Source organism: Phymastichus coffea, unplaced genomic scaffold, assembly GCF_024137745.1.
Source record: "Phymastichus coffea isolate CEN01 unplaced genomic scaffold, Cenicafe_Pcof_1.1 PCOF00172, whole genome shotgun sequence".
In the NCBI taxonomy this organism is placed as follows: Eukaryota; Metazoa; Arthropoda; class Insecta; order Hymenoptera; family Eulophidae; genus Phymastichus; species Phymastichus coffea.
The window spans coordinates 163,657-186,755 of record NW_026706983.1 but is presented as its reverse complement, the minus strand read 5'-3'; the positions used below and the strand labels follow the sequence as shown (position 1 = coordinate 186,755).

Sequence of the window (23,099 nt, the reverse complement as noted above, 5' to 3'; positions counted from 1 at the left end):
TTCTGGTAAATACTTCCTGCTACCTTCATCTCCACTTCTTATTTAATTAAACTTGGAGCCATGCAACCTCCAAACTGCCAAATTCCCCACTACCGTTCCGACCAAATGTGGCGATTTGTTTCTAACCAATCACGATCGTTCTGCAGCTTTGAAAATGCCGGGTAAGCGGCAAAGGAGGAGAAGGGAAAACCCCTCGAGCCGCACTGTTAGTTACACCTGTCCACTATAGCAAACGGACACCAACTTATTTCGAGAGAAAAATTCGCAATATTGTTATAATATTGTTCCAGAATGACCGAAGACCTTCCTTACTGTGTGGAGTACTCCAAGAGTGGACGTGCTATGTGTAATGTCTGCAAGAATGCTATTGCCAAAGACATTCTTCGCCTTGCCACTGTCGTTCAGGTGTGTAGTTATTAATACGATTCCTTTGTTGTTAGTCCGAGCATGGTCGTTTTCGCGCGGGTTTTCTTGGTTTGACAATTAAGATAGCGTTTTTTTTTATTTTGGAGTTAATACGTTACAGATGTGTAAATTTAGGTTACATTGTCTGTACGTGTGTTTATATATATCTATTATATGGTACACTGCTGATATTAATTTTTCTGAAAATGGAGTTGACATGTGCGTTATTTGTTTAATTTATAAATTGCAAGAGGTTAATGTCCATGCTATAATAATGCATTGATATGCATAACATGCATAAAGAGAGCATGCATGTGCCGAAGCATGCATTGCATTTGTTGGTAATCATATATGTATTATGTACTATGTAGAATGTTCTATTTCAAAATTTAGACTACATATTATCCAAACTACATTCACTTAATTATTAATTATGTTAATATTTATCGTTTGCTCCAGAGTCCATTCCATGATGGCAAGCTGGTAAAATGGTACCATGCTAATTGCTTCTTCCAAAAACAACGTCCTAAAACTACAGGAGACATTGCTCATTTTGATAGCATTCGTTGGGAGGATCAAGAATACATCAAAAAGAGAATTGGTAAGTCATTATTGAATATTTTATTCATATTTTTATTTTTCCTGTATCTATATAAATTTGAAAATGTATAGCAATATGGACTCTTTTATTAAGAATCTATGAAGTAATAATTACCATTAGTATAAGATATATTATTTGTTTAAAGTTGCATGAAAATTTAATAAATTTAAATAAATTAAAAGTTGTTGAAGAAAGTATAAGTGTGGAATTTACTATAAATCTATTATTCTGTAATTTAGCCAAAAATTCCAAACAATTTTTAAAGAAAAGTGATTGTTCAAAATATTTTAGAGGAAGGAGGTGCAGCAGGAACAGCAGCCATAGCTGCAGCTACTACCAGTGGCAAAGGCCGTAAGCGAAGTAAAGCTGCAGGAGGGGCAGCTGCTAATGCTGATTTCAAAGCCGAGTATGCTAAATCGAACCGCTCAAAATGCCGTGGTTGCGAGGAAACAATAATTAAAGGCGAAATTCGTCTGTCGAAGAAAGACTATGAAAGTGAAGATGCACGTCGCTATGGTGGCTTAGATCGTTGGTATCACGTCGACTGTTTCGTTAAACTGCGTTCAGAATTGCAGTTCTTCGACGCCGGTATGAATATTCCAGGCGTGAACGCTTTGTCAATGGAAGACAAAGATGTTATCAAGAAGGCATTACCTAAAATTAAAGAGGAAGATGTGCCACCCGAGGCTAAAAAGATCAAGCCTGAACCTGAAGATTCTGAGGAAGAAAAGAAATTAAAAGAACAGCAGAAAAAATTGTTCAGTATTAGGGATATATTATCCGCAAAACTGAAGAAGAAAGAGTTGATTAAGATACTTGAGGCTAATGGTCAGAGTGTTCCTGTTGGGCAAAGTGAAGTAAGTTTTTCAATTTTATTAGGTATTGAACTGTGACGTTGCTATTTTGTGATATTTAATATAAAAACTTAGAGTTACGTAAAACACAAATTTTCTATTGAACCCTTTTACTGATAAGGAACAAAGTTACAATAGATAAAACACTCTTGGAAATCTCTTAGTATCAATTAATAATAACATTTTACTTTATTCATTACAGATTCTAGATGCCTTAACCGATACTTTACTGTTTGGTGCTCTGGAGCCTTGCCCGCAATGCGGTGGCCAATTCAAATTCAAGTCTGGTACTGGCTATAAATGTACAGGCAGCGTGTCTGAATGGGCATTATGTGAAAATATCACACAAGATCCAAAGAGAAAGAAGTTTACGATTCCTAAAGATTTGAAAGAAGAATTTCCATTTCTGTGAGTATTTTTTATTTGTATATAATTGTTTTTCTTTGTCATACTAATGAAACAAATCAATTTTTTTATAGTAACAGTTTAAATCCTAAAGTAAAACGTCGTCTTATAAAGATTACGGCACCATCAACTTCGAGTACCGTCAAAAAAGAAGACGTAGTTGATGGACCAAAAATCAAGGGTAAACCACGACCCTTGAAACACTTAGAATTTGTACTTGCGGGCTTCTCAAAAGAGAAGAAAGAAAAGTTGACGAAGGAAATTTTATTGCTGGGTGGTGTAGTGAAAACCAAGGTAGCGGAAGATACCGCAGCGGTCATATCAACTCCAAATGAAGTTGAAAAATCTTCCAGTAAAATTGAGGATGCTCAAGATAAAGATATTCATGTTGTGTCTGAAGACTTCATTGAGGAAGCCAAGGAGTTTCAGGATGCTCCAATTATGCTCATTAAGAAGAAGAGCATTGCCCATTGGGGCAGCGATCCTTCATCGAGAGTATCAAAATCTATTGCTACAGTAAGTATATTAAAAGTAATTTAATAAATAGACGATTTACATTTACTTTTACGATCGTATCTATTTTTATAGAAATCAGCGTCTAAAGGCAAGAGTAAATATGAGAAATTAAGTTCTGGTAAAGTGAAGCTACGCGTTAAAGGTGGAGGCGCTGTTGACCCTGATAGCGGTCTTGAAGATGTTGCTCATGTCCATCAACGTGGCAAAGAAAAGTTCACCGTTACCCTTGGTATCACTGATATTCAGACGAAAAAGAACAGCTACTACAAATTGCAGATTTTGAAGGATGACAAGAGGGAAAAATATTGGCTTTTCCGTAGCTGGGGTCGAATTGGTGATTACAATGGTTTTTATTGAACGAATCATAATTTAAACTGTCAATAAATAAGAGGAAGGTGATATTTATCTTTAGGTACCACGATCGGTAACAATAAGTGTGAAAATATGGCACTAGAAGATTGCATCGAGCAGTTTAAGGAGTTATACGAAGAAAAGTCTGGCAATCCCTGGTCGCATCACGATAACTTTATAAAGGTGCCTCACAAAATGTATCCAATTGACATTGATCATGGCGACGATAGCAGTAACGTCGACTTGCTTAAGTCTGACATCGAAAGCAAACTTAAAAAACCCATTCAAGATCTTATACAGCTTATCTTCGATGTAAACCAAATGAAGAAAGCTATGTTAGAATATGAAATTGATATGGATAAGATGCCCCTCGGTAAAATTTCTAAGAAACAAATCCAACAAGCTTACTCCGTTCTCTCTGAGCTATTAACGTTGGTCAAGAATGGGAATCAGGATAGAGTTAAGTATATCGAAGCATCCAACAAGTTTTACACGCTGATACCTCACAATTTTGGCGTTGATGGACCAAAGTGAGTATACATCCGAGTTGAATTTGTTGCAAATGATTTAAATAAAATGTTCCATTTTCCAGCGTCATCGAGACAGAAAAGGAGATTCAAACAAAGAGTGAGATGTTGGAATCTCTTCTCGAAATGGAAATCGCCTACAATCTGCTGCACACCAAGACGGATGCAAGCAAAAATCCTTTAGATGCTCACTACGAGCAACTCAAAACCAATATTGATGTGCTGGACCGGGAGAGCAACGAGTTCAAGCTCATCGAGAAGTACGTGAAAAACACTCACGCCGAAACTCACAAACAGTACGAGCTTGTCGTCGAGGAAGTATTCATCGCAAAAAGAAGTGGCGAGGAATCTCGCTACAGACCATTCAAGAAATTGCCAAACAGAAAGCTGTTGTGGCACGGATCAAGAGTTACCAACTTTGCTGGTATCTTGTCGCAGGGTCTCAGAATTGCACCGCCCGAAGCACCTGTTACTGGTTACATGTTTGGCAAAGGTGCGTACATAAAATTTAGTTTTCCGTGTTAATTTCACTGTGTATCATTGCAAATATTTTGTCCAACAGGTATTTATTTTGCTGATATGGTATCCAAATCTGCCAACTACTGTTGCACCAGTTCTCAAAACTCGACCGGTTTGTTACTTCTCTGCGACGTTGCGCTTGGAAATATGTATGAGAGATTCCATGCAGACTATATTGAGAAGCTACCGCACGGTTACCACTCAACCTGGGGTCGTGGACAAACTCAACCTGATCCTGAAAAGTCTGTCAAGCTTAAGACTGGTGTTGAAGTTCCTTGTGGTCCTGGTATTCCTGCAGATATTAAGAATTCATCTTCGCTTTTGTACAACGAGTTTATTGTATACGACATGGCTCAGGTCAAGGTTGAATATTTGGTGAAGATGAATTTCAAGTACAAGTATTAGATTGTTTTTTTCATTTACACTGTTTTATATGTAAGTGACGTCAGAATCTTGGTATACGTTTGATATTTTTTTTATAATATCTAGTAAAATACTTATAAACAAAAATTTCGCGATTGCGATTGTATTCCTAAGCTTTTGTTTTCAAAGTAGTTTCTTAGCTCGTTTTTCAACATAAATTAGTTATTGAATTATTCAAACTATTTTCTAATCTTTTGTTATCGAGTGATTTGAATTCACCGTAAATTGTCTTTACAACAGTAAGATTTCATCTTTTATTCCGTAAGATATTTATTAAAAAATAATTTTTTTCCCAATGTCATCGTTCATTTGTGTCTTTGGGTTTTCTGTTTAAATCGGTGGTTACATGCATGATTGCAAATACAATAAAGTGATGTGCCATTTAAAATTAAATTAAACAATTAAACAATGTTATGTAAATCAACCGGTGAAGTTGTTAACTATACGATATTGTTTGATCGATCACTTAATGTTAATCTTATTTCATTGATATCGTTACTTTGTATGCATTATTCAAACACTGTTACCATCAGTCTGTGAATCTTTTCATATATTTTGCCTGTCATTTTCACTATTTGTAAGATGCGATCTCAATGTAAACAAGCGTTATATATCAATGTCCATCAAATAAAGTTTATATTTTGCCAAAAATGTTTGTTTAAAGGTTTCCAAATGAATAGCGTGTTTATCTTGCGGAATCCAATAACGTCTGCATGTTTTATAAATATCGTAAAACGTATTTTTTAGACAACAATTATATTGTCACGAGGCAGAATTCGCAAATCTATATTTATTAAAACTTGAAAATATAATATCATATTGCTTTAAAATGATGAGGGTTGTAATAAAAAATGAATGACATTTTTTGGTTGTAAAATGTCAAACTACAGAGAAGTAGAATTTTCCTTATTTAGAATAAAATTATGCCTGTAGTAATCAACTTCGAGTCTTGATAATATATAATTATCAGTGACTGTACTTGGAGCCAATTAAAAACTTGCTCGGGCGAATTGACAATTGGGCTCGTGCATTTGCATCTACGGCTCGAAAATTCCGATGGTTTCGAAAGCATATCAATCTCGTCGAGGAACGAAATCTGTTCCCGCAGCCTCGTGAAGTTATCTTTGCAAGCGCGCATGAGTTGTTACGCGCACGTCCACCCGGTTCGACGACTATTTGGTTGTCGCGGAACCTCAAAATTCGCAAGTGCAAGCACGATGCCAATGGCCTGGGAACATTCAGCTTGGATGAGCGATGTCCTGGGATGACAAGCTGGTCGAAAAATTTCTGCTGGAGTACCGTAAACACGAGTGTCTGTGGAACCCGTTTCATCGGCAATTTCACGACTGCTCGGTCAAAGGCGAGGCTTTGAAGGAGGTCGTCGGCAGCTTGCAACTCGGAGTTGGTGTGCAGGACTGCCTGAGGCTGCTCAGGTGCATCCGAGAGCAGTTGGTACTCGGCGGCGTCGGCTCGCGGCCTTTGCATCCTCGAGAAACGCTTCGAAAGGTACGTCGAGGACCAGACGAGGAGCTTGCCGAGGCGGCGGGGCAGCGCGCGCCAGCCGAGATGGATGCGGCGCGTGGACTCGATGCTGGAGAAAACAGTTCGCGACGAGGAGCGCCGATCCGATGAGCCCGCACCCGGCCGCGAGAGAGCCACGCTCGACATCGTCCGTCGTCGCAGCATCCCGTCGAGGAGGCGCAAGTGCGCGCCTAGGGCTCGGGCGCCAGCGTTCGCCGAGGGCCGCTGGGTGAGGTCGAGGCGAGGCCGCGGGGAGCGTAGGCGTGGCAAGCTGGAGAGGTGCGCCGGCGGCTGCTGCTGCTGGTGCTGCCGCGATGCCGCGCAGGCCGCGGAGCCCTGCCGAGTCGCCGCGGGTCCGCGGGTTTGCGGGCGCTCGCACGCCCACGAGCCGCAGCGGCGCCCGCTCGGCCAGGACTGCGTGCGACCGGCGCCGTCGAGCTGGTGCGGCCGTCGCGACCGCTACTTGGACGAGCTGTCGCGGGCCGAGCCGCCCGAGTGTACCGACGCGGGCTCGCGCTACGGGCGCAGGCGGCACGCCGACATCCAGCCGACGCTCCCGGAGTGGCGCGGCAAGTCGCCGTCTCCCTGCTCGAGGGAGGCCAAACCCGTGCCCGGCGCCTGCTCCAAGGACGACCGCGCCAAGCCGCCGTCGCCGTGCTCGAGGGACGGCAAACCCGTCCTTGGCGCGGACGCCTGTGCGAGGAACACCTGCGCGATCCCCGGCCGGAGCCGCGCCAAGTCGCCGACGCCGTGCTCGAGAGACAGCAAGACCGTCGCCGGCGCGGACACCTGCACGAGAGACACCTGCGCGATCCTCGGCCAGAGCCGCGCCAAGTCGCCGACGCCGTGCCCGAGGGACGGCAAACCCGTCCTTGGCGCGGACGCCTGTGCGAGGAACACCTGCGCGATCCCCGGCCGGAGCCGCGCCAAGTCGCCGACGCCGTGCTCGAGAGACAGCAAGACCGTCGCCGGCGCGGACACCTGCACGAGAGACACCTGCGCGATCCTCGGCCAGAGCCGCGCCAAGTCGCCGACGCCGTGCCCGAGGGACAGCAAGCCCGTCCTCGGCGCGGACGCCTGCGCGGATGCCGGCCAGAGTCGCGCCAAGCCGTCGCGCGAGGAGGACTGGCCGTCGAACCGCGTGGCAGCGCGCTTCGAGAACGGCGTGCTCGAGGCCTACTCGCAGCTCAAGGTGGTGGTGTTCCCGGGGCAGCGCGACGAGCGACTGGATGCCGCGAAGCGCTGCCGCGCGCGCCGGGTGCAGACCGACGCGTGCACGCGCGAGCGCGCCGTGGGCGTGTGCAGTCGGGAGCTGCTGCACTCCGGCGGCCGGCGGCCGCGCCACGACTACGTGCTGCTGACGCCCGGTGGCAAGTACGTGCCGCTGGTGCGCGACGCCGAGGCCGACGGCGGCCTCGGCGGCGTCGACGGCGACGAGGCGTGCAGCTGCGCCGAAGGCCGGGCCCGGCCCGACTGCTGCTGCTGCGAGGCCGCGGGTAATCGGTGGCGGGCGCGCGCCGGCGCCGCGGACCCGAGCTCACCCAGCGGCGCTTCCCCGTTGCAGCGCCGGACGGCGACGGCTGCCCGCCGACGACCGCGGAGCTGCTGCTGCGCTGCCTCGAGCGCGTGCTCGGCGCCGAGGGCCAGCACCGCCCGGCCGAGTCGCCCGCGGAGGCCTGCCTGCCCTGCCTGGAGCAGCGGCTGCGCGCCCGCGGCGAGCTGGCGCACGACCTGCTAGAGATGCTGCGGTGCGCGCTGGGTCTGGACTACGCGCGCGGGGGCCGCGCCGCCCGCGACGGTGCGCTTGCCGGTGAGGCGCCGGCTCGGTGAGCCGCCGCGGGCGACCGTGCGGCCGCTCGAGGTAAGCTGGCCCCGCCGCCGCCGCCGCCGCCGCCGCCGCCGCTGTGGCCGAGCAGCCGTGCGCGCTAACGACGGTCCCGTGCGCAGGCGGCGGCGACGACAACGCGATGCCAGTACCGGCGGCGGGCCCGCGACGCGACCGGCAGGCCCCCGAGCGAGGCGCACCCCCCAGCCGCGCGAAGTGCCAGCGGGTCTGCCGGAGCTACATCGTCCGCGGATCGAGCGCGGCCGAGCGGGGCGCCGCGTCGGCTGGCCCTCGAGCCAATCGCGTTCCCGAGTCCGGCCGCCCTCCGCGTCGACAAAAGACGGCCGACTAACCAACAAGCGTGAGAACGATGGCGAGCAGGGAAGAGCCGGGCGCCAAGTGGTGGCTGAAGTCCGTGCCGGAGGCGCGCGACTGGTCGGAGATCAACGTGCTGCGCTTCCTCGAGCATTACGAGAACCACCCCGTGCTCTGGAACGCGCGCGCCCAGGAATACGAGAACATCTGCTTGCGACGGCAATCCTATGCGCACATCGTCCAGCTGCTGCATCTTCGCGACGTCGGCGTCGGCGAGTGCGTGAAACTGGTCGGCTGGCTGAAAAAGCGCTACGCTGAGGAACGAGCAGCGAGGGGCTCGAGTCGCGCGAGGAGACCCGCCTGGTTCAAGATCGTCGAGAGGCTCGTGCGAAGGAATCTGAGCCCCGAGGGTTGGTCGCCTGCGCGGACGTGAGCCAACAGCGTTGTACGCTCTTGCCGTTCGCAGGCGAGCGCTGGAACGTGAACTGCTGCACGCGATGCTGCGGCTGCAAAAGCCCAACGGCATCGACGTTATCCTGCGGAGGCTGCTGCGCCGCCCAGAACCTCCAGTCGCCTGGTGAACGCTCCGAGGCGTCGGCGAGAGACGACGCGGACGATCGCCTCTCCTTCCGGAACGTCGAGTGCTACACCGTCTGCAACGACGAAACGAGGCTTGTGCTTTACAGCATCGCACCCAGGCTCGAGAAGTTCAACTCCGATTGCGACTGTAAGACGGAGAGCGGCGTCGACGACGATGACAACTCGAAGACGAGCCGTTCGATTTGCGATTGTCGGTCGGGCTCGACTGCCAAGACGAGCAGCTCGACGGCCTCGCGGCCTACCGATGCCCAGATCCGTCTTCAACGTGAGCTTTTTGCCAGTCGGACGAACTACCGTTGTTTCATAATTAATTTTGGGCAGCGATTCCGAGCGAACCGAGCAGCGGCACCTCGTCACCGAGGGCGACGACCGCCGACGAAAAGAGCGCCGGGATTTACATGAACTCGCGACGCTTCCGCGGCAAGCGGATCAGCCTGGCGGACGAGTACGCGTACGACGATCGCGGTCAACTGCAAGTCGCCCCGCCGAGGCTACATTTTGCTCGGTGTTGCTGTGGCTCCGACATTTACCCCCTCCAACTGGAACTTTGAGGTAAATAAAGAGAGAGAGAGAGCGAGAGCTGTTGTACAGTTTCATTTGTTTTTTAATAATCTGACAGATGAAAAGGAGTCGCGTGCCCGCATAATGCGGGCGGGTCGTCTCGGTTGCGAAGCGCTTCGCGAGTTTAACAAGGCAAATTTACGTGTCAGCTTCTTTTATTAAAATCACATTTACTCATTCTCTCGCGTGAGAACTTGTTGTCGTGTGTGCGCGCGCGAATATTACTAATCGTGTAAAAATCTCCATGTAACAAACTTCGACTGTATATATTGCACTCGGGAAGAAGAGGATAAAACGTTCTCTTTTATAAAACTCGAACTTGTCCAAAAGGTCTATTTGCAAAATCCAACCTAAACCCTACAAAACTAAGTAGAAGAGCATTTTTCTTTCTCTCTCTAAAGGAAGATTTTCGTAATAGTAGAAAAATCGTCAAATGACTAAAATCAAACGGAAAAAAATCTAATCGACACAGTTTGCGAATTCGTTCAATAATTCAGCAGTTCTACATTTCAAAATTCAAAGGCAAGATTCTCATCGCGGCTGTGCATATCAGAGCTAAAAACAGCTCACCCACTTCACCTGTGATAATACTGTCACTCTCTTATGTTTTTGTTGAAGCGATTTCCTAACAAAGGAAATGAGACATTGACTAGTTTACCGCGTGTTCCTTCGTTTCCAAACGTTCGCGACGCAGTCACGCTTTTCTGGATTGAAAATCATAATTATAATCAAAAAAATTCATAGAATCTCGACAGCGCGAGATTCCCGTTTCGTTTCTGTCGTGAACGTGCAACGTTCCGTCGTCGTTAACGTGGCTAATTGTTTTTCTTAGCGTCGGACTTCTCGTCCTTCGTCTGGCCACGGCCGAGAATCTTCGCCAGTGAGTCCCAGATGCCGCCCAGGAATAAGGCGCAGAACAAGTTCTCGAACGGCACGAATGGATCGTGGATGCCGAGCAGTATGGATGACAACTGAAAACAAAAAGACGAGAGACAAATTAACGGGATAGCCTTCGAAAATTTCGCAACGCAATAAAGAAGTCTCGATTAGTGTTTGATGCGCGCGCGCAACGACAAATCTTATTTCAATAAAAATCGCAGATGAAAAATCAATCGTCGTCGTCGTCGTCGTCGTCACCGTCGTTACCGTCGTTACGATAAGCATTAATCTCTTCGACAACCTTGAAGTAAACGAAGAATATGACGATGCCGAAGTAGACGAGGGCGTGCGGTGCCGAAATCAGGTCAGTCTTCTTGTCCAGGACGAAAATAATTGAGGCCACCATGGAGGCCTTCGTCGGGCTGAAAAAGAAACAACGATAACAACGATCAGTCGTGTCTTTTTCCCCTCCCCCCACTCGAGTGCAAACGACTCGAACGAGACCGTGGCTAAGGAGCAGACTGCAAGTTTGCTTTTCGCACTTGTGAGGAATCAGTTTATTAAATTTTCTCCGCGGCGTAACTTGCATTTTGGATAAAAGGAAGAAAGGAAAAGATGGTTTCACTCACAAGCTCGGCTGCATGAATTCCATGGCCGTGGGTGTCCAGGCGCCGCGGATCAGACGCTCCATCAATTTCGTAAAGCCAGCTCCGTTTCCTTAACGAACAGTCAAATTTCGTACAGCGCGAAACCAAAGCGACACGCAAGTCGCACGCGAAAAACGAATTGGATCCTTACCTTTGAGCGTTCCAATGAGTATCATAATGAGATAAGCGTTGGGGTAGAGCTTGCTGGCGTGGCTGACGCCGTCGTAAACTTTTTTACACCTGCGGAATGGGAGAGGCAAAGACGTAAGTCCGGCGAGTGCGCGCGGCACGTGGAAAAGCGCGAGACTTGCCTGTAAATTTCCTTCATCGCCGAGCAGACGATCTTCACCGGCAGAAACTTGGCGACCTTGTAGCCGACGTCGAAGGGCGTGTAAAATACGACGTACCTGAAAGCGAGAGAAACAGAGAAAGAGAGAGAGAGAGAGAGAGAAAATCGTCGTACCCACGGCGGTTCTCGGATCGGCGGGCCGTCGTACTCACCAGACAGCGGTGGCGACGACCACCTGATTCGAGTCCTTGAACGGCGCGAGGATGGGCTCGCCGAGCAGGCCGTTGCACAGCATCCCGCCGGCGAACACCACGAGCATCGTCGACAGCCAGCACGACAGGGGATGCTTGCGAGAGAACGCCTGCGCGCCTGCGACAGAGAGGAATCTTCCCGTCTGATCGGACCTCGCTCGCGCTCGTCGTCAGCGCGATCGACTTGCTCTCGGGTCTCCCGACGACGTCGCGCGGCGAGCCGCGAGCGAAATCCGCAGCAGTCCCTCGACAACGCACAGAGAAGGCTCGAGGAACCCGTGCAAGTGCGCGGCACCGACGAGAGGAAAATTCCGACGCGGAAAGAGAAGAAAAAAAAAAAAAACAAACACCGCCCGTTCCGTATGGATAAGTCGAGCGCGCGCCAAGGTAATTGCAGAGCGCGGCTCGTCTATCGATTTTCAGACGGCCTATATTGCGACCCAGAAAAGCTGTATCAGAAATTGATAATTGACGATAAAATATTGACGAGCCGCGCCGAGAGGAAGTTTGCTTCGACGCGACGACCTAAGCGAAAGTTAACGACTCGAGATTTTCAAACGGCTTGGCGATCGTGAGCCAGTCCAATCGATTGTGTTGACTTCTTAGGTGGTCCCATTGCTCGACGTCCACGCGAGGATTCGGACGAAGGGGAGTGCGATAACGGTTTGGTTAATGGATCAAACGATTAACTCGATTGCGATCTCTTGAGTGAAAAAAAAATAAACAGTACAGTTGTGCACACAAGTCGAACGAACATTCGGTGTGATCGACACCGCAGAGGCTGCTTTCAAACTGGAAGAGCATTGTATGATCGTGAGAACTTCCCTATGATGTATATTACTTTTCTTCGTAAATTTTCAAAAATGACAATTGGATAGCATCACACAACATTAATGACAGAAGAAACTGATAAATAAATCCGCGAAGAGAACTTTCGCGTAGAATATTTGCAAAATTGAAAAGAAACACCGCGGGATCCGTTGGGATCCATTCACTCGTTACTTTTTACGTGAAATAAAACCAGTCTCGTTATACCTACAGCTTCCTCGCTCTTTCACTTCCCCTCCCGGAATAAAAAAGAAGCCGATCGGTTCTTTAAACGGACTCCCATCTCGCCAGAAATAGAGTAAAGGAGCGCGTCCTTTCTTTCGTTCTTTTTCCACGCGGGCGGATTATGTAAACGTTGGCGTGGAGCACGCGGGCGAGAGACGGAAATATTTCGACGAGAAACTTGGCAGAACTCGGATGTTATGAAGCCGCGCGCCTTGGACGCTCTTCGCGTTGACGCTGCTTGCGAGCTCGATTATGGCTTTCGCCCGCTCGTAATTAACAATGCAACAAGGGCGAATCCGCTCGACGGCAAGCTTCGTCGTTGCTTTTATTTTCCTTGCGCTCAACGTTCGCGTTGCGAAAGTCGAATCTGGCCGCGCGCAACAAGCCTTGCCGGCGGCCAGAAACGACACACGGCCAATGTCGGCGAGTCGTTCGCCCGCAGACTCGACGTCAATTGATTCGCGCCCACGCACTGAGGCGCGAAATCGCGGCGCGCGATAAGGTTATACACTTCCCGGGCGCCATCGTCGAGGGACAACCAAAAGAACGACGAAAAGCAGAGACCAAAAAACCAGCAGTCCGGCCGCGTCCGCGCGCGCGCTCTCTTCTACAGAGATCCAAATCGGGAGAGCCGGGTTGCTGCTGGCGAGGCTTTAATAATAGATCAGTCGTACCAGGCCCCAGGTCTTCCCTGACGTGGAGCGCGCACAGCACCGAGTGCGCTATGTCGAAGTACGGGAACATCTTGAGCTTGACCACCTGGTTGGCCATGTCGAGGAACGCCTCCGCGTCCATTCTGCCCGAGTGCTGTTGCTTGTACGCGCCAAAGACGAGCGACACGCGCCACGACACCTTATCACCGCGCCGACTCTCGTTCGCTACTGAACCAGCCGAGAAAAACGCTGTCGCCCCCGGGACGGCCGAGATGCCTCGCGCGCACCGCACTGCGCGCTTATTGCGCTGTCGTCTGCTGAGAGCGCGCGTCGTCTGCTCGCGCGCGGTCGGTCGTTGCGCCGTGGGCTGCCTGCCTTGCCGACCGACGGCCGCGAGCCTCTTCGATCGCGGCGCGCGGATTCCAATTTCTCGGGTGTGCGATAATTTTTTTTCGGATCGCGTCCTGCCACGAGCCTGGCCAATTGTCCGCGGTGATTGTGACGACCGATCGATGGGTAGACGTTCGGAGTCGAGCGACGCAGATGACGGTGCCCCTTCAGACCTGTGTAAGCGTGCTCTGCAACGAATAGGTGTACTCGCGCCAAGCGGTTTTCCCCTTCGATGGAATGCCCTACAAGTCGGTCGTTCCACGTCCCTTACGAAACGCTCGGGAAAAACGAGATCGGAGGCATGAAGATTCGAGCGATGAGTCACGCGATTACACCTGACGACGACCCGATGGTTCGACTCGTTCGCGGGAGAGCGAAATTCGGGGACACGGTTGCTCAATCGAACTCGCCTTCTCGCCGCTGATTTATTTACCTTTCGGTCGACAGGTGCGCGCAGTAGCCGACAGGTGTGTGTCATCGCGGCAAAAAGACACCCACGCACACCTACGATCGCGCAGTAGTGGGAGAGAGATAATACTGCCGCCGTGGACGCTCCATTCCCTCTCTCTCTCTCTGTCTCTCTCGCTCTCACTCTCTCTCTCGCTTTTAGTAACCGCTGAACGCCTCGCCCAGTTGCACCTCCGTCGCGTTCGTCCGCGTCCGTGGTGCTGCTCGGTAAGTTCCCAATTATGCAAGAATTTCGCTGAGAAGATGTCGAAAGCGTCGCGTATCAAGGCGCTGGACGACATCTCTACTTGGCAGAACCCAAGAGTCGTTGCACTGCTGAGAAACGTAAGTGGGCTTTGTTTTTCATTGGCGTTGGAGGTTAAGATTTTTCGCGACCGCGCGACCGAGAACGATGAACTCCTGCTGCGGATCTTGCAACGCAAATAAAATGCCGTTGCCCCGACGTGTCTGCCTATGTAAACAACAATTATGTTTGGCAAACCGCCGAGCCGCAGTGATATCGTATTCTCAACGAGTGACAATCGACAACGCAGTGAAAGTGTCCACTGTAAACATAGTGCGCCTTGCGTGTTATGAACTCTTTTTTTTTCCCTTTCGATCAAGTTAATTAAGTCGTTTAGGTAATTAGTCAGGCGTGTAATTAGGCAGTTCGCTCGCGCGTTATCGGCTCGCCCCAGCTCCGAAAATAAGTTTGCGAGAAGAGACGACAATCGCCGACCATTCGAAACTTTCGTAACGGCTGCAACTTGTTGCGCCAATTGAATGATTCGCGACGGCGTTCCTTCTTTTTTTTTTTCCGAATCGTCAGTAAAGAGATTTATCGCTCGTTGAATAGCGCTCACCGGATTCTGTTAGGCAATCGTCGCCGTTGTCGACGCTCAGAGCGCGTCCGCGGAATTTTTAACGAAAATTGACGGCACCGATGAATTATGTATCTTTGTTTTTTTACGTTTTTTTCTTTTTTCGCGAAAAGCAACCGTTTCTCGACCGATTAAAAAGAAGCAGGTCTTCGGGACTACTCGGTCACGCACACGTTGCGGCTTTTGACAACGGTCAGTTCCCCTTTTTTCCCGTTTTTATCCGTCTCGACGTTCGCGGAATCGTGATAAGCTCGATTCCGCGTGCACGAGAAGAGCAAAAGGAACGAACTGCTCGGCGGCGCTCCGGCCGTCAAGAGCACGACACTTGTTGCTCGCTTCTCCTCTCTCGGTCTGAAAAAAAAACAGAGAAAAGTACGTCGGTGAGGTTTCTTTCTTTTGCGAGGCAAACGGAGGTCGGTGATTTAATCAAAAGTTCGTTTTATTTTGTTCGTTCTTTCTTGCCCCGCGTAACGACTGCGCGTCGATCTTTTTGCGAGAGGAACGACGGAAAGACCGCGAACGAAAGCGCGTCCGTGCGCGCGAGCGCTATCGGGCGAAAAAAAAAGGAAAAGTAAAAGAAAAAAAAAAAAAACAGAGGCGGATGCGCAACGACGAGGCGCGCGCGTGAAAAAGGCGGAAAAAGCGCAGCAATCGTCAACGTCGAGTCGAGGTTGCGCGGGGCGTTGTATTCATCCGTCCCGTAACGGCGGCGATCGCTCACCGACATCTCTCACCGACGGGGACATTGCCTTTCCACAGAGCGGCCTGGACGAGGCGTGCTGGAAGGCCGTGGAGAAGCGCAGGATCGACGGGGACGAGCTGCTGGTGAGTGTGTGTCTTGCGCCTCGTGGGAACGAGCCGCGAGGTCCGTCGTCACGCTCGTTCCCGCGCGCCGGCCCGCGGCCGTCGGCTCGACCGCTAATCCGCTTTAATTGCAGCACTTGACGGAGGGCAAGCTGACGCTGTGGAAGAGCGATCTCAGCAAGCCGCTGATACGGTAAGGAAGAAAAGGGATCGGCCTGCCACGCTTCTGTCTCTCCGAATGCCGTTGCGCGTCTTTTCCTCGTCCTGTCTTTTAGTAAATGCGAATATGGCGTTGGGCGCGCAGTCAATTCGCGAGCTCGCAGTTGTTCCGGGCACGAGCAGTAAGACTCGTTCGCCTCCGGATCGCCTTGCCGATCCCCCGTTAAACTCGGCGAATCCCTGCTTCTTCGACCACTTGGATCGAAGTGAAAGCTGCACTTGTCTCGCGACAACCACTGACGTCCCGTAATTAACACCCGTCAGCACGCTCTGGACATTCGTCGAGGAGCTGAAGAAATGCCCCGAGAGCTACGTCGAGGACGAGCAGCAGCCAGCGGAGCCTGAGCCAGCGGAGCCCGAGCCGGCGGCGGTGGGCCAGGCGACACTGGTGATCGAGCAGCCGTCCACGGCGACGCAACAGCAGCAGCAGCAGACGGAAACGGAAAGCGACACCGGCTGGGACACGGATTTCGAGGACAACGTCGACGGCCAGTCGAACTGCGACTTGCGCAGCAACCTCGGGATGCTCCGGGAGAGCGACCGATCGCAGCCGTGAGTATACCGCCGGAGCTCGCACTCGGACGGCTCTCTCTCTCTCATCGCTGGCCTCCGATTCAAGGGTCGACGGCGGCGCGCGCGCCTACGCCAACTGCGAGACGACCTACGCGAACGTGGGCTACGCGCAAGACACGCCCGCCGAGCTGTCGCGGCAGGGCAAGAGCCTGGCGGAGAAATTGAAGGAGCAGCTGTTACTGAGGGGCGCGTCGTTGGAGGCGCCCTTGAGCGCCGGCGCCAAGCCCACTGTCGCGCCCAAGCCCGAGGGCTTGGCGAAGCGGAGCCGCGAAGACGTGGTGCTGAGGAGGACCGAGCCCAGGACGTCGTTCTTGCACAAGAAAGCCCACGGGGCGAATGCTGTGCCAAGTGCGTGAGGATTTCTCTTTCGTTTCGTTTCAATTCTGACGAATGGTCGAACTACGACGGTCATGTGCGGCGGCTTATTTGCAAAATATGTATGAGTGATTATGATTGACAAACTGGCGGGATATTTATCAGCACAGTATGATTAATAGTATTGAATGAACGTGTAGCATTGACAGCAATATATACGTATATGCACGAATAATAATTACAAAATAATACTTTGTATTAATTAAAAATGTTCACCTTGATCATTAGAACGACAGTAATTCGCAGCGTCTCCAGCAACCAAATTTCACTTTCAGAGAAAATGACAGTTGCACCACCAGCCCAGCCAACTCCCAAAAGATCCAGCAATAACAATAATAACGATGAATCTCTAAGAAATTTGCCAAAGCCACCAGTATCGATACGTAGTTTCGATCTGGTGGCTAACTTGCCAACGACCAGGCCACCGGACGACAGCGACGACGACGACGACGAAGAGGAAGATTACGAAGCATTCGACGAGCAAATCGTTGAACAGCATCAACGGGACTCGTTGATGAGTCGAACTGATAGCGGACAGTCGTTGTCCAGTCCTGACAGAAATTCCATTGGGAGCGCTTATCATCCGACGAGCTCGATTAGCCACGACGAGGACGATCATGTTTATGATATTTATGAGAGTATTACTGAGACGGTGAATACTTGAAAAGATTACTTTTTGGGGCTTATCGGGGCTGGAGTTCAAATTTGTTTGCTTTTCAGCCTGAAGAAAAAGGACGTGATTACAAAAGTCAATCGAATTTGAAAAACCTTGTTAACCCACCGCCACTGCCACTCAAACCACCTCCGAACAATACAATGTTGCATAATCAATTGAACAAGGCATATTCAAAATCAGGTACGCTTAAAAAAAATTAAATCACTATTTAAGCGTAATGAAAGTTTTTTTTTTTAATAATCAACCGGCTCACTCATATGATACGAAAAAGAGACATAATGCCAACGATAGAAGCGCGAACGTAAGAATGAGTGCAAAAAAATGACGGCAGCGACATGTGTGTCGCAAATGCTTCATTTGCTATGACCAAGTTTCCCATGGTGCAACCTGCCAATGCTGCGTTTCGTTGATTTCGCAGTCACGACGCGGATCTTGCATGTTGCATACACATCGCCGATTTTCGAGCTTCGGAAAGAAGGCGAAAGATAAACGTACGAATAAAAAATGTGATCAAAGAGTGACAAATGGCGTGCCGCAAATAGACAGACGTATAAAAATAAATCGATCGAGTTTCCGTGCGTACAGGGAAAGAAAACCAAAGAGCAAGCCTCTCCACGCGTGTGATGGAATGTGCTCGTGCTTCTACTTGAGACTCGGCAAGCGGCTCGTGGGAGGGCTGTGCAAGCGGTTCCGTGATGAACTTTTGGATATGATCGTGACGATCAAACGAGGGGTCGCGCGAGACGCACCTTCGCCTGAATTACTGTCAGGTATCGTAGTAAGCGATTGATTCGGCTATATTACGTAATTACGTAAAGCTATATTTTCATTGTAAAACGTTTTTTATTACGAGGAAGTAGGAATTATCAAAACTTTTCTGCGAAATTCTATTTCAAGAATAAATGAGTTATCCTTATCACTGGTATGATTCAAGCGAATCGAGAAAACCTCTTCGTACATATTATTAATTACAACAAATTCACAGCAGTCGCATATTTTTCACATCCATTCCACAGCGGAAATATACACGCATCCCAATAAAAGCAGCGGCATTCATCTCATGCAGCGTTAGACCAACGCGACGCGCCCTTAATATTCCCTGCGTCGGATTTTATAAAAGCCGTTTAGTCTACGGTGAAACAGCGGAGCGTGCAGGTCGAGCGCGTTCGTGAAATTCTCCGTTAAAACGAAGTCGACATTCAGCAATTTGCGCGAGAGAATGGCGACGATCATCGGAGAGCCAAAGCGCAGCACCTTGACCGCTACCATTGGACGTCGGCAGACATGTTTGTCCGAGTACCTTACTCAAGCCACTCTCACGCAAGCTCGACTTAATCTGACTAGTTTGTATCCATTGATTTATCTTGCACGTCGAGGGCAAAAATCCGAGGCGAAATGCACTAGTTTTCCTCGGCTGTGCCTTGTGAGGCACGCGCGCGATGCGATACTTTCATCTATACACGCGACAAGCGACGGGAAAGCAAATGTTTAAGATAGCGCGCGTCACTTGATAGTTAGTCGCGCATATCTCGGTCGATCGCGCTACACCTGACTATCCGTTTCGCAGAGAGCTGTTGTTAAAATATGCGCGGATGTGCATTCCGACGTACGATTTTTCAAATCTATTGTAAAACAAAGTACCGTTTGTAATTGCAGAGCGATCGTTGGACAAGAAATCCGCCACGTTACCGCACTCAGGCAGCAACCTGTCGCTGAACAACGCTGCGAGGCCCTTGCCGCCGCCACCCGAGCATCGCGACACTTATTACGAGCGACCCTGGTTTCATAATTTGACGAGAGAGCAGGCTAATCTCCTCATCGAAGATCGTGAGTATCGAGTACGGAAAGGGCCAGTTGCCGCGAGTGTTTGACCTGTTGCTTTGAATTTGCAGAGTGTACTTACCATAACGCGCCTGACGGCTATTTCCTGATGAGACCCTCCACGTCCAATCCCAACAATCCATTGACGCTTGTACTTTGGTGCAAGGACAGAGTTTATAATGTTCCTGTTAGGAGGAGACCTGACAACAGGTGAGCGAACCAACAGAGAGTCGGTATGAGGTTCGCGTCATACCGAACTGTTCAAAACTTCACGACAATTTGTTTGTAGGTACTCCTTGGGCAAAGCAAAACTAGACGAGCAGTCGTTCGAGAGTGTCGACGATATTGTGCCTTACTACAAAAAAGAAAAGTTAGTGCTTTATACGGGTGGCGTGCAGACTGGTAGCACTAAACTGTCCGACACTCCGCCGAAAGAGAAGCTCAATATCAGTTTTTGAACTGATATTTTTGTATTTCATCTATATACTTAACGGCTGTAATTTCTTTTGTCTTTTCTAAAGAGCTTATTTTTTTTAATGGTAATATACATTGATGACTGATCCTTAAATCTCAATTTAGAATAATCATGACATTTGCAGCCATAGAAATGAAAAATGTATGGATGATCGTGTATATAGGGTGATTTTTATCAACAATACGTGCCTTACTTTGCGTGCCTATTACTACTTAATGAAAAATATAGTTTATATTGTTTAGTTTGTTAAAAGAAGTAAGCCGATGATTCCGATATCGCAGCAATTAATGTGATTTTGCGAAATACAAATGTTTATTTCACGCGACAGCGGAATATAAGAATTTTAAAATCAATTCTACAGTTCTTCCAAAACTTATATCACTTATTATGGTCAGTTTAGTTTTTTTCTTCTGTTTTTTTAGTTGCGTGTCATACTTGTCTCTGTTGTTTATATAATGCATAATCTATAATATATACTATCACGTGTTTTTAGTATGTTTTTACATTTATATTTATTTATGATACACCATATAGGGTATCTAGTGATTAAGAAGTATAAATCTTTTAAATCAAATGTTTTTCTTACTAGAAATAATTGTGTAATTTCAATAAAAAATGAAAATTAAAAACCTTATACGCCATTCTTTTTTCTTAAAAATTCAGTGATGTATATTCTTGTATTAATTCTTATAAAATATTTTAACATGTGTATAAAAATAGAACTTATTTACGCATGTCTGTACAAATTTTGATAAAATTGTTTTGTTTAAAACATATGATTATCGATTCTTATCACAAACTTTTTTCATTGCATTGATTAAAAATGTAATAAAAGCTAAAATGTTCAAAACTTAACGTAATTTTCTCGTTGTTTACAAAGCTTCAACCATGACGGCGATACCTTGACCTCCACCAATGCAAGCTGATCCAATTCCAAGTTTTCCAGCATTCCTTCTTCTGTGATTAAAAAAATTAAAAGATTGTAAAGTGACAAATGAATAAAATTATTAGATAAATACCTCAGCTCATGAACAAGGTGAGACGTAATTCGAGAACCAGAAGCTCCAACGGGATGTCCAAGAGCGATAGCACCACCATTCACATTAAGTTTGTTGAGATCTAATTGCAAATCCTTGGCACAAGCTAAAGTCTGTGCTCCAAAGGCTTCATTAATCTATGAAAAAGTAATATTATTTTTGTTGAAATATTCAAAGAATGTACGGTATATCTTACCTCAACCAATTCAATGTCATTCAACGTTTTACCAGTAACCTTGAGCAAGTTTTTGATTGCTGGAGATGGTCCAATTCCCATAATACTTGGATCAACACCAACAGTACTAAAACCAACCAAACGCGCCAAAGGCTTTAGTCCATGAGTCTTGATAGCTTCTTCACTAGCTAAAATAACTACACCAGCTCCATCGCAAATACCCTAAAATAGAAAAATATTTTACTTAAATTTTATTCTTTCTTTATTTTGATTGAAAAATTAGAAAGTATATTTAATGTATCTTACAGACGCAGTTCCAGCAGTCACCAAACCATCTTTTTTGAATATGGAGGGCAGTTTTGTAAAGTCCTCAATTTTCGCTTGAGGTCTAGGATGCTCATCAACTTCCATAGTCACTTCTTGCTTCTTTAACTTGAGTGTAACAGGTGCCATTTCAGCCTTGAAATAACCAGCATCATTAGCTGCAAAATAATTCAATTATTTTATTATGAAAATATAAGTCAAAAAAATAATTTATCCTAAATGCACTTACCAGCCTTCCATCTTTGCTGACTAGAAAGACCAAACTTGTCAACTTCCTCTCTTGTAAGATTGAATTGAGCACCAAGTTTCTCAGCTGTCATACCCATAGGAAGACCACAGTGACTATCTAGCAATCCAGACCACATAACATCTTCAAATTTGTAATCCACACCCAGAGCTGTACCAAAACGTACATTCCGAACTGCAAATGGAATCTGGCTCATGTTCTCAGCTCCTCCAGTCATGACTATTTTAGATTCTCCTATCATAAGACTCTGTAACCAGGGAAATGTGAGACAAATAATTCAACTTGTTTTACTGAAATTTATTGAAAAATGTCTACATACTTGCGCACCAGTAACGATAGATTGGAAACCAGATCCACACAGTCTGTTGACACCTAAAGCTGGTTTTTCTATAGGAATACCACATTTCAATAGAACATGTCTAGCAAGAAATGCTCCATCAGCAGAAGAAAGCTATAAAATAAATATTAAGAATTGACTACTTGTCATTTTGTTTGGTAAATAGAATCAATATTTCTTTTCTTACTTACTGGAAATACATTTCCAAACACTACATTATCTATTAGCTCAGGATTAAGATTAGCAGATTTGAGAGCTGCATTAGCAGCGACTACAGATAAATCTGTTATGCTCTTGTTAACAAAAGCTCCACCCATTTTTCCATAAGGTGTACGTTTTGCAGCAACAATGAAAATTCCTTCAAAATAATAAAAAATTATATTTTTATAGTATTGCATAGCAATTGAGATTATACTTAGTTGATCCAAAATACTATTTGGAAATAACTGAGAAACTATAAAACTTCACATCAAAACTAATTACTATAGTTATTAAACATACTAGTTTTTAAAATTTAATTTGTGCAATATAATTAACATTCGATGCGCAGCGACAAAATATTGGAAAATTCCATGTACACTTTTAATCGTAAGAAGCAAGATATGTTTATTAAAAAATTATTTTAAATGACCTTGAAATATGAACTTAAGAATATCACTCAAATGCTTCTAAATCTTACTTCCCATTCAATATTGACAAGTTCCGCAATATATTTTAAATAAAAACATTTCTCGTGTTATTAATTTTACGTACCTTTTGTGAGGGAAGTCATTATTTATAATTAAATGTACACAACGATCTAGAGAAATGAGTATAAAATAAATACGTCCGACTGTACAGACACGTTCCGGCAAATGATGGCGGCAACAAGTAGACTAGTATATATTGTATACGTACACACAGCTCTATACTCACAGGTCAAAGTCCGTAATCGTGTGGTTGTAGTGGTAGGGACAACCGGATTGAAATGCAAAGTCATCATGATTTTTTATATTGCATCGGTGATTCTTTTGTACTAAGAAAAATATATTTAATTAATCAAATTTATTACATCATGCTTAAGACATGAACAAAATATAATAATAATAAATTTCTTACTTAAAAAAATAGATATTGAGGATTG

At 47.1% G+C, this 23,099-nt stretch overlaps 5 protein-coding genes across 6 annotated transcripts; 3 read left to right on the top strand and 2 right to left on the bottom strand.

Annotated features, from left to right (window-relative positions):
* Nucleotides 1–172: 172 nt before the first annotated feature.
* Nucleotides 173–5,300, top strand: LOC131673357 (poly [ADP-ribose] polymerase). Its single transcript, XM_058951279.1, has 9 exons — nt 173–405; nt 865–1,006; nt 1,298–1,863; nt 2,063–2,268; nt 2,340–2,781; nt 2,854–3,115; nt 3,194–3,662; nt 3,725–4,152; nt 4,222–5,300. Exons 1-9 carry the CDS (start codon nt 292–294, stop codon nt 4,581–4,583), a joined length of 2,991 nt encoding a protein of 996 aa, XP_058807262.1. The 5' UTR covers nt 173–291; the 3' UTR covers nt 4,584–5,300.
* A 141-nt stretch (nt 5,301–5,441) lies between these two features.
* LOC131673325 (uncharacterized) lies at nt 5,442–7,952 on the top strand. The gene is made up of 3 exons (XM_058951228.1): nt 5,442–6,049; nt 6,108–7,560; nt 7,641–7,952. The coding sequence occupies exons 1-3, from the start codon at nt 5,856–5,858 to the stop codon at nt 7,950–7,952; spliced, it is 1,959 nt and encodes a 652-aa protein (XP_058807211.1). The 5' UTR covers nt 5,442–5,855.
* A 1,493-nt stretch (nt 7,953–9,445) lies between these two features.
* On the bottom strand, nt 9,446–13,491 carry LOC131673354 (trimeric intracellular cation channel type 1B.1). Its single transcript, XM_058951276.1, has 7 exons — nt 13,217–13,491; nt 11,451–11,607; nt 11,261–11,356; nt 11,101–11,189; nt 10,932–11,019; nt 10,604–10,724; nt 9,446–10,394 (listed from the first exon to the last, which is right to left on the bottom strand). The coding sequence occupies exons 1-7, from the start codon at nt 13,335–13,337 to the stop codon at nt 10,239–10,241; spliced, it is 828 nt and encodes a 275-aa protein (XP_058807259.1). The 5' UTR covers nt 13,338–13,491; the 3' UTR covers nt 9,446–10,238.
* A 389-nt stretch (nt 13,492–13,880) lies between these two features.
* Nucleotides 13,881–20,373, top strand: LOC131673353 (lymphocyte cytosolic protein 2-like). The gene is made up of 10 exons (XM_058951275.1): nt 13,881–14,377; nt 15,673–15,738; nt 15,852–15,910; nt 16,201–16,488; nt 16,556–16,857; nt 17,160–17,536; nt 17,605–17,740; nt 19,217–19,387; nt 19,453–19,591; nt 19,671–20,373. Exons 1-10 carry the CDS (start codon nt 14,297–14,299, stop codon nt 19,837–19,839), a joined length of 1,788 nt encoding a protein of 595 aa, XP_058807258.1. The 5' UTR covers nt 13,881–14,296; the 3' UTR covers nt 19,840–20,373.
* A 124-nt stretch (nt 20,374–20,497) lies between these two features.
* On the bottom strand, nt 20,498–22,836 carry LOC131673356 (3-ketoacyl-CoA thiolase, mitochondrial). Of its 2 annotated transcripts, none has more exons than XM_058951277.1 (8): nt 22,730–22,836; nt 22,168–22,334; nt 21,959–22,090; nt 21,622–21,886; nt 21,375–21,550; nt 21,090–21,290; nt 20,876–21,030; nt 20,498–20,813 (listed from the first exon to the last, which is right to left on the bottom strand). In XM_058951277.1, the coding sequence occupies exons 1-8, from the start codon at nt 22,746–22,748 to the stop codon at nt 20,729–20,731; spliced, it is 1,200 nt and encodes a 399-aa protein (XP_058807260.1). In that variant the 5' UTR covers nt 22,749–22,836; the 3' UTR covers nt 20,498–20,728. The 2 variants fall into 2 exon arrangements, with proteins under 2 accessions (XP_058807260.1, XP_058807261.1); XM_058951278.1 differs by having other exon boundaries at nt 20,876–21,006.
* Nucleotides 22,837–23,099: the final 263 nt, after the last annotated feature.

What these genes read in the sequence shown, in the direction of transcription:
- LOC131673356 (XM_058951277.1), bottom strand. An exon ending in CTATCGTTACTGGTGCGCAA is followed by an intron (nt 21,887 to 21,958) that starts GTATGTAGACAT and finishes CCCTGGTTACAG; the next exon opens with AGTCTTATGATAGGAGAATC. An exon ending in TGACTGCTGGAACTGCGTCT is followed by an intron (nt 21,291 to 21,374) that starts GTAAGATACATT and finishes TTTCTATTTTAG; the next exon opens with GGTATTTGCGATGGAGCTGG.
- LOC131673357 (XM_058951279.1), top strand. Translation starts at nt 292, where the DNA reads ATGACCGAAGACCTTCCTTACTGTGTGGAGTACTCCAAGAGTGGACGT. An exon ending in ATACATCAAAAAGAGAATTG is followed by an intron (nt 1,007 to 1,297) that starts GTAAGTCATTAT and finishes AAAATATTTTAG; the next exon opens with AGGAAGGAGGTGCAGCAGGA. An exon ending in TGGTTACATGTTTGGCAAAG is followed by an intron (nt 4,153 to 4,221) that starts GTGCGTACATAA and finishes TTTGTCCAACAG; the next exon opens with GTATTTATTTTGCTGATATG.
- LOC131673354 (XM_058951276.1), bottom strand. Translation starts at nt 13,337, where the DNA reads ATGGACGCGGAGGCGTTCCTCGACATGGCCAACCAGGTGGTCAAGCTC. An exon ending in GTCGTCGCCACCGCTGTCTG is followed by an intron (nt 11,357 to 11,450) that starts GTGAGTACGACG and finishes TCTCGCTTTCAG; the next exon opens with GTACGTCGTATTTTACACGC. An exon ending in ACTCATTGGAACGCTCAAAG is followed by an intron (nt 11,020 to 11,100) that starts GTAAGGATCCAA and finishes CTGTTCGTTAAG; the next exon opens with GAAACGGAGCTGGCTTTACG.
- LOC131673353 (XM_058951275.1), top strand. Translation starts at nt 14,297, where the DNA reads ATGTCGAAAGCGTCGCGTATCAAGGCGCTGGACGACATCTCTACTTGG. An exon ending in TAATCTCCTCATCGAAGATC is followed by an intron (nt 19,388 to 19,452) that starts GTGAGTATCGAG and finishes TTGAATTTGCAG; the next exon opens with AGTGTACTTACCATAACGCG. An exon ending in AGGAGGAGACCTGACAACAG is followed by an intron (nt 19,592 to 19,670) that starts GTGAGCGAACCA and finishes ATTTGTTTGTAG; the next exon opens with GTACTCCTTGGGCAAAGCAA.
- LOC131673325 (XM_058951228.1), top strand. Translation starts at nt 5,856, where the DNA reads ATGTCCTGGGATGACAAGCTGGTCGAAAAATTTCTGCTGGAGTACCGT. An exon ending in CTCAGGTGCATCCGAGAGCA is followed by an intron (nt 6,050 to 6,107) that starts GTTGGTACTCGG and finishes ACGCTTCGAAAG; the next exon opens with GTACGTCGAGGACCAGACGA. An exon ending in GCGGCGTCGACGGCGACGAG is followed by an intron (nt 7,561 to 7,640) that starts GCGTGCAGCTGC and finishes GCGGGCGCGCGC; the next exon opens with CGGCGCCGCGGACCCGAGCT.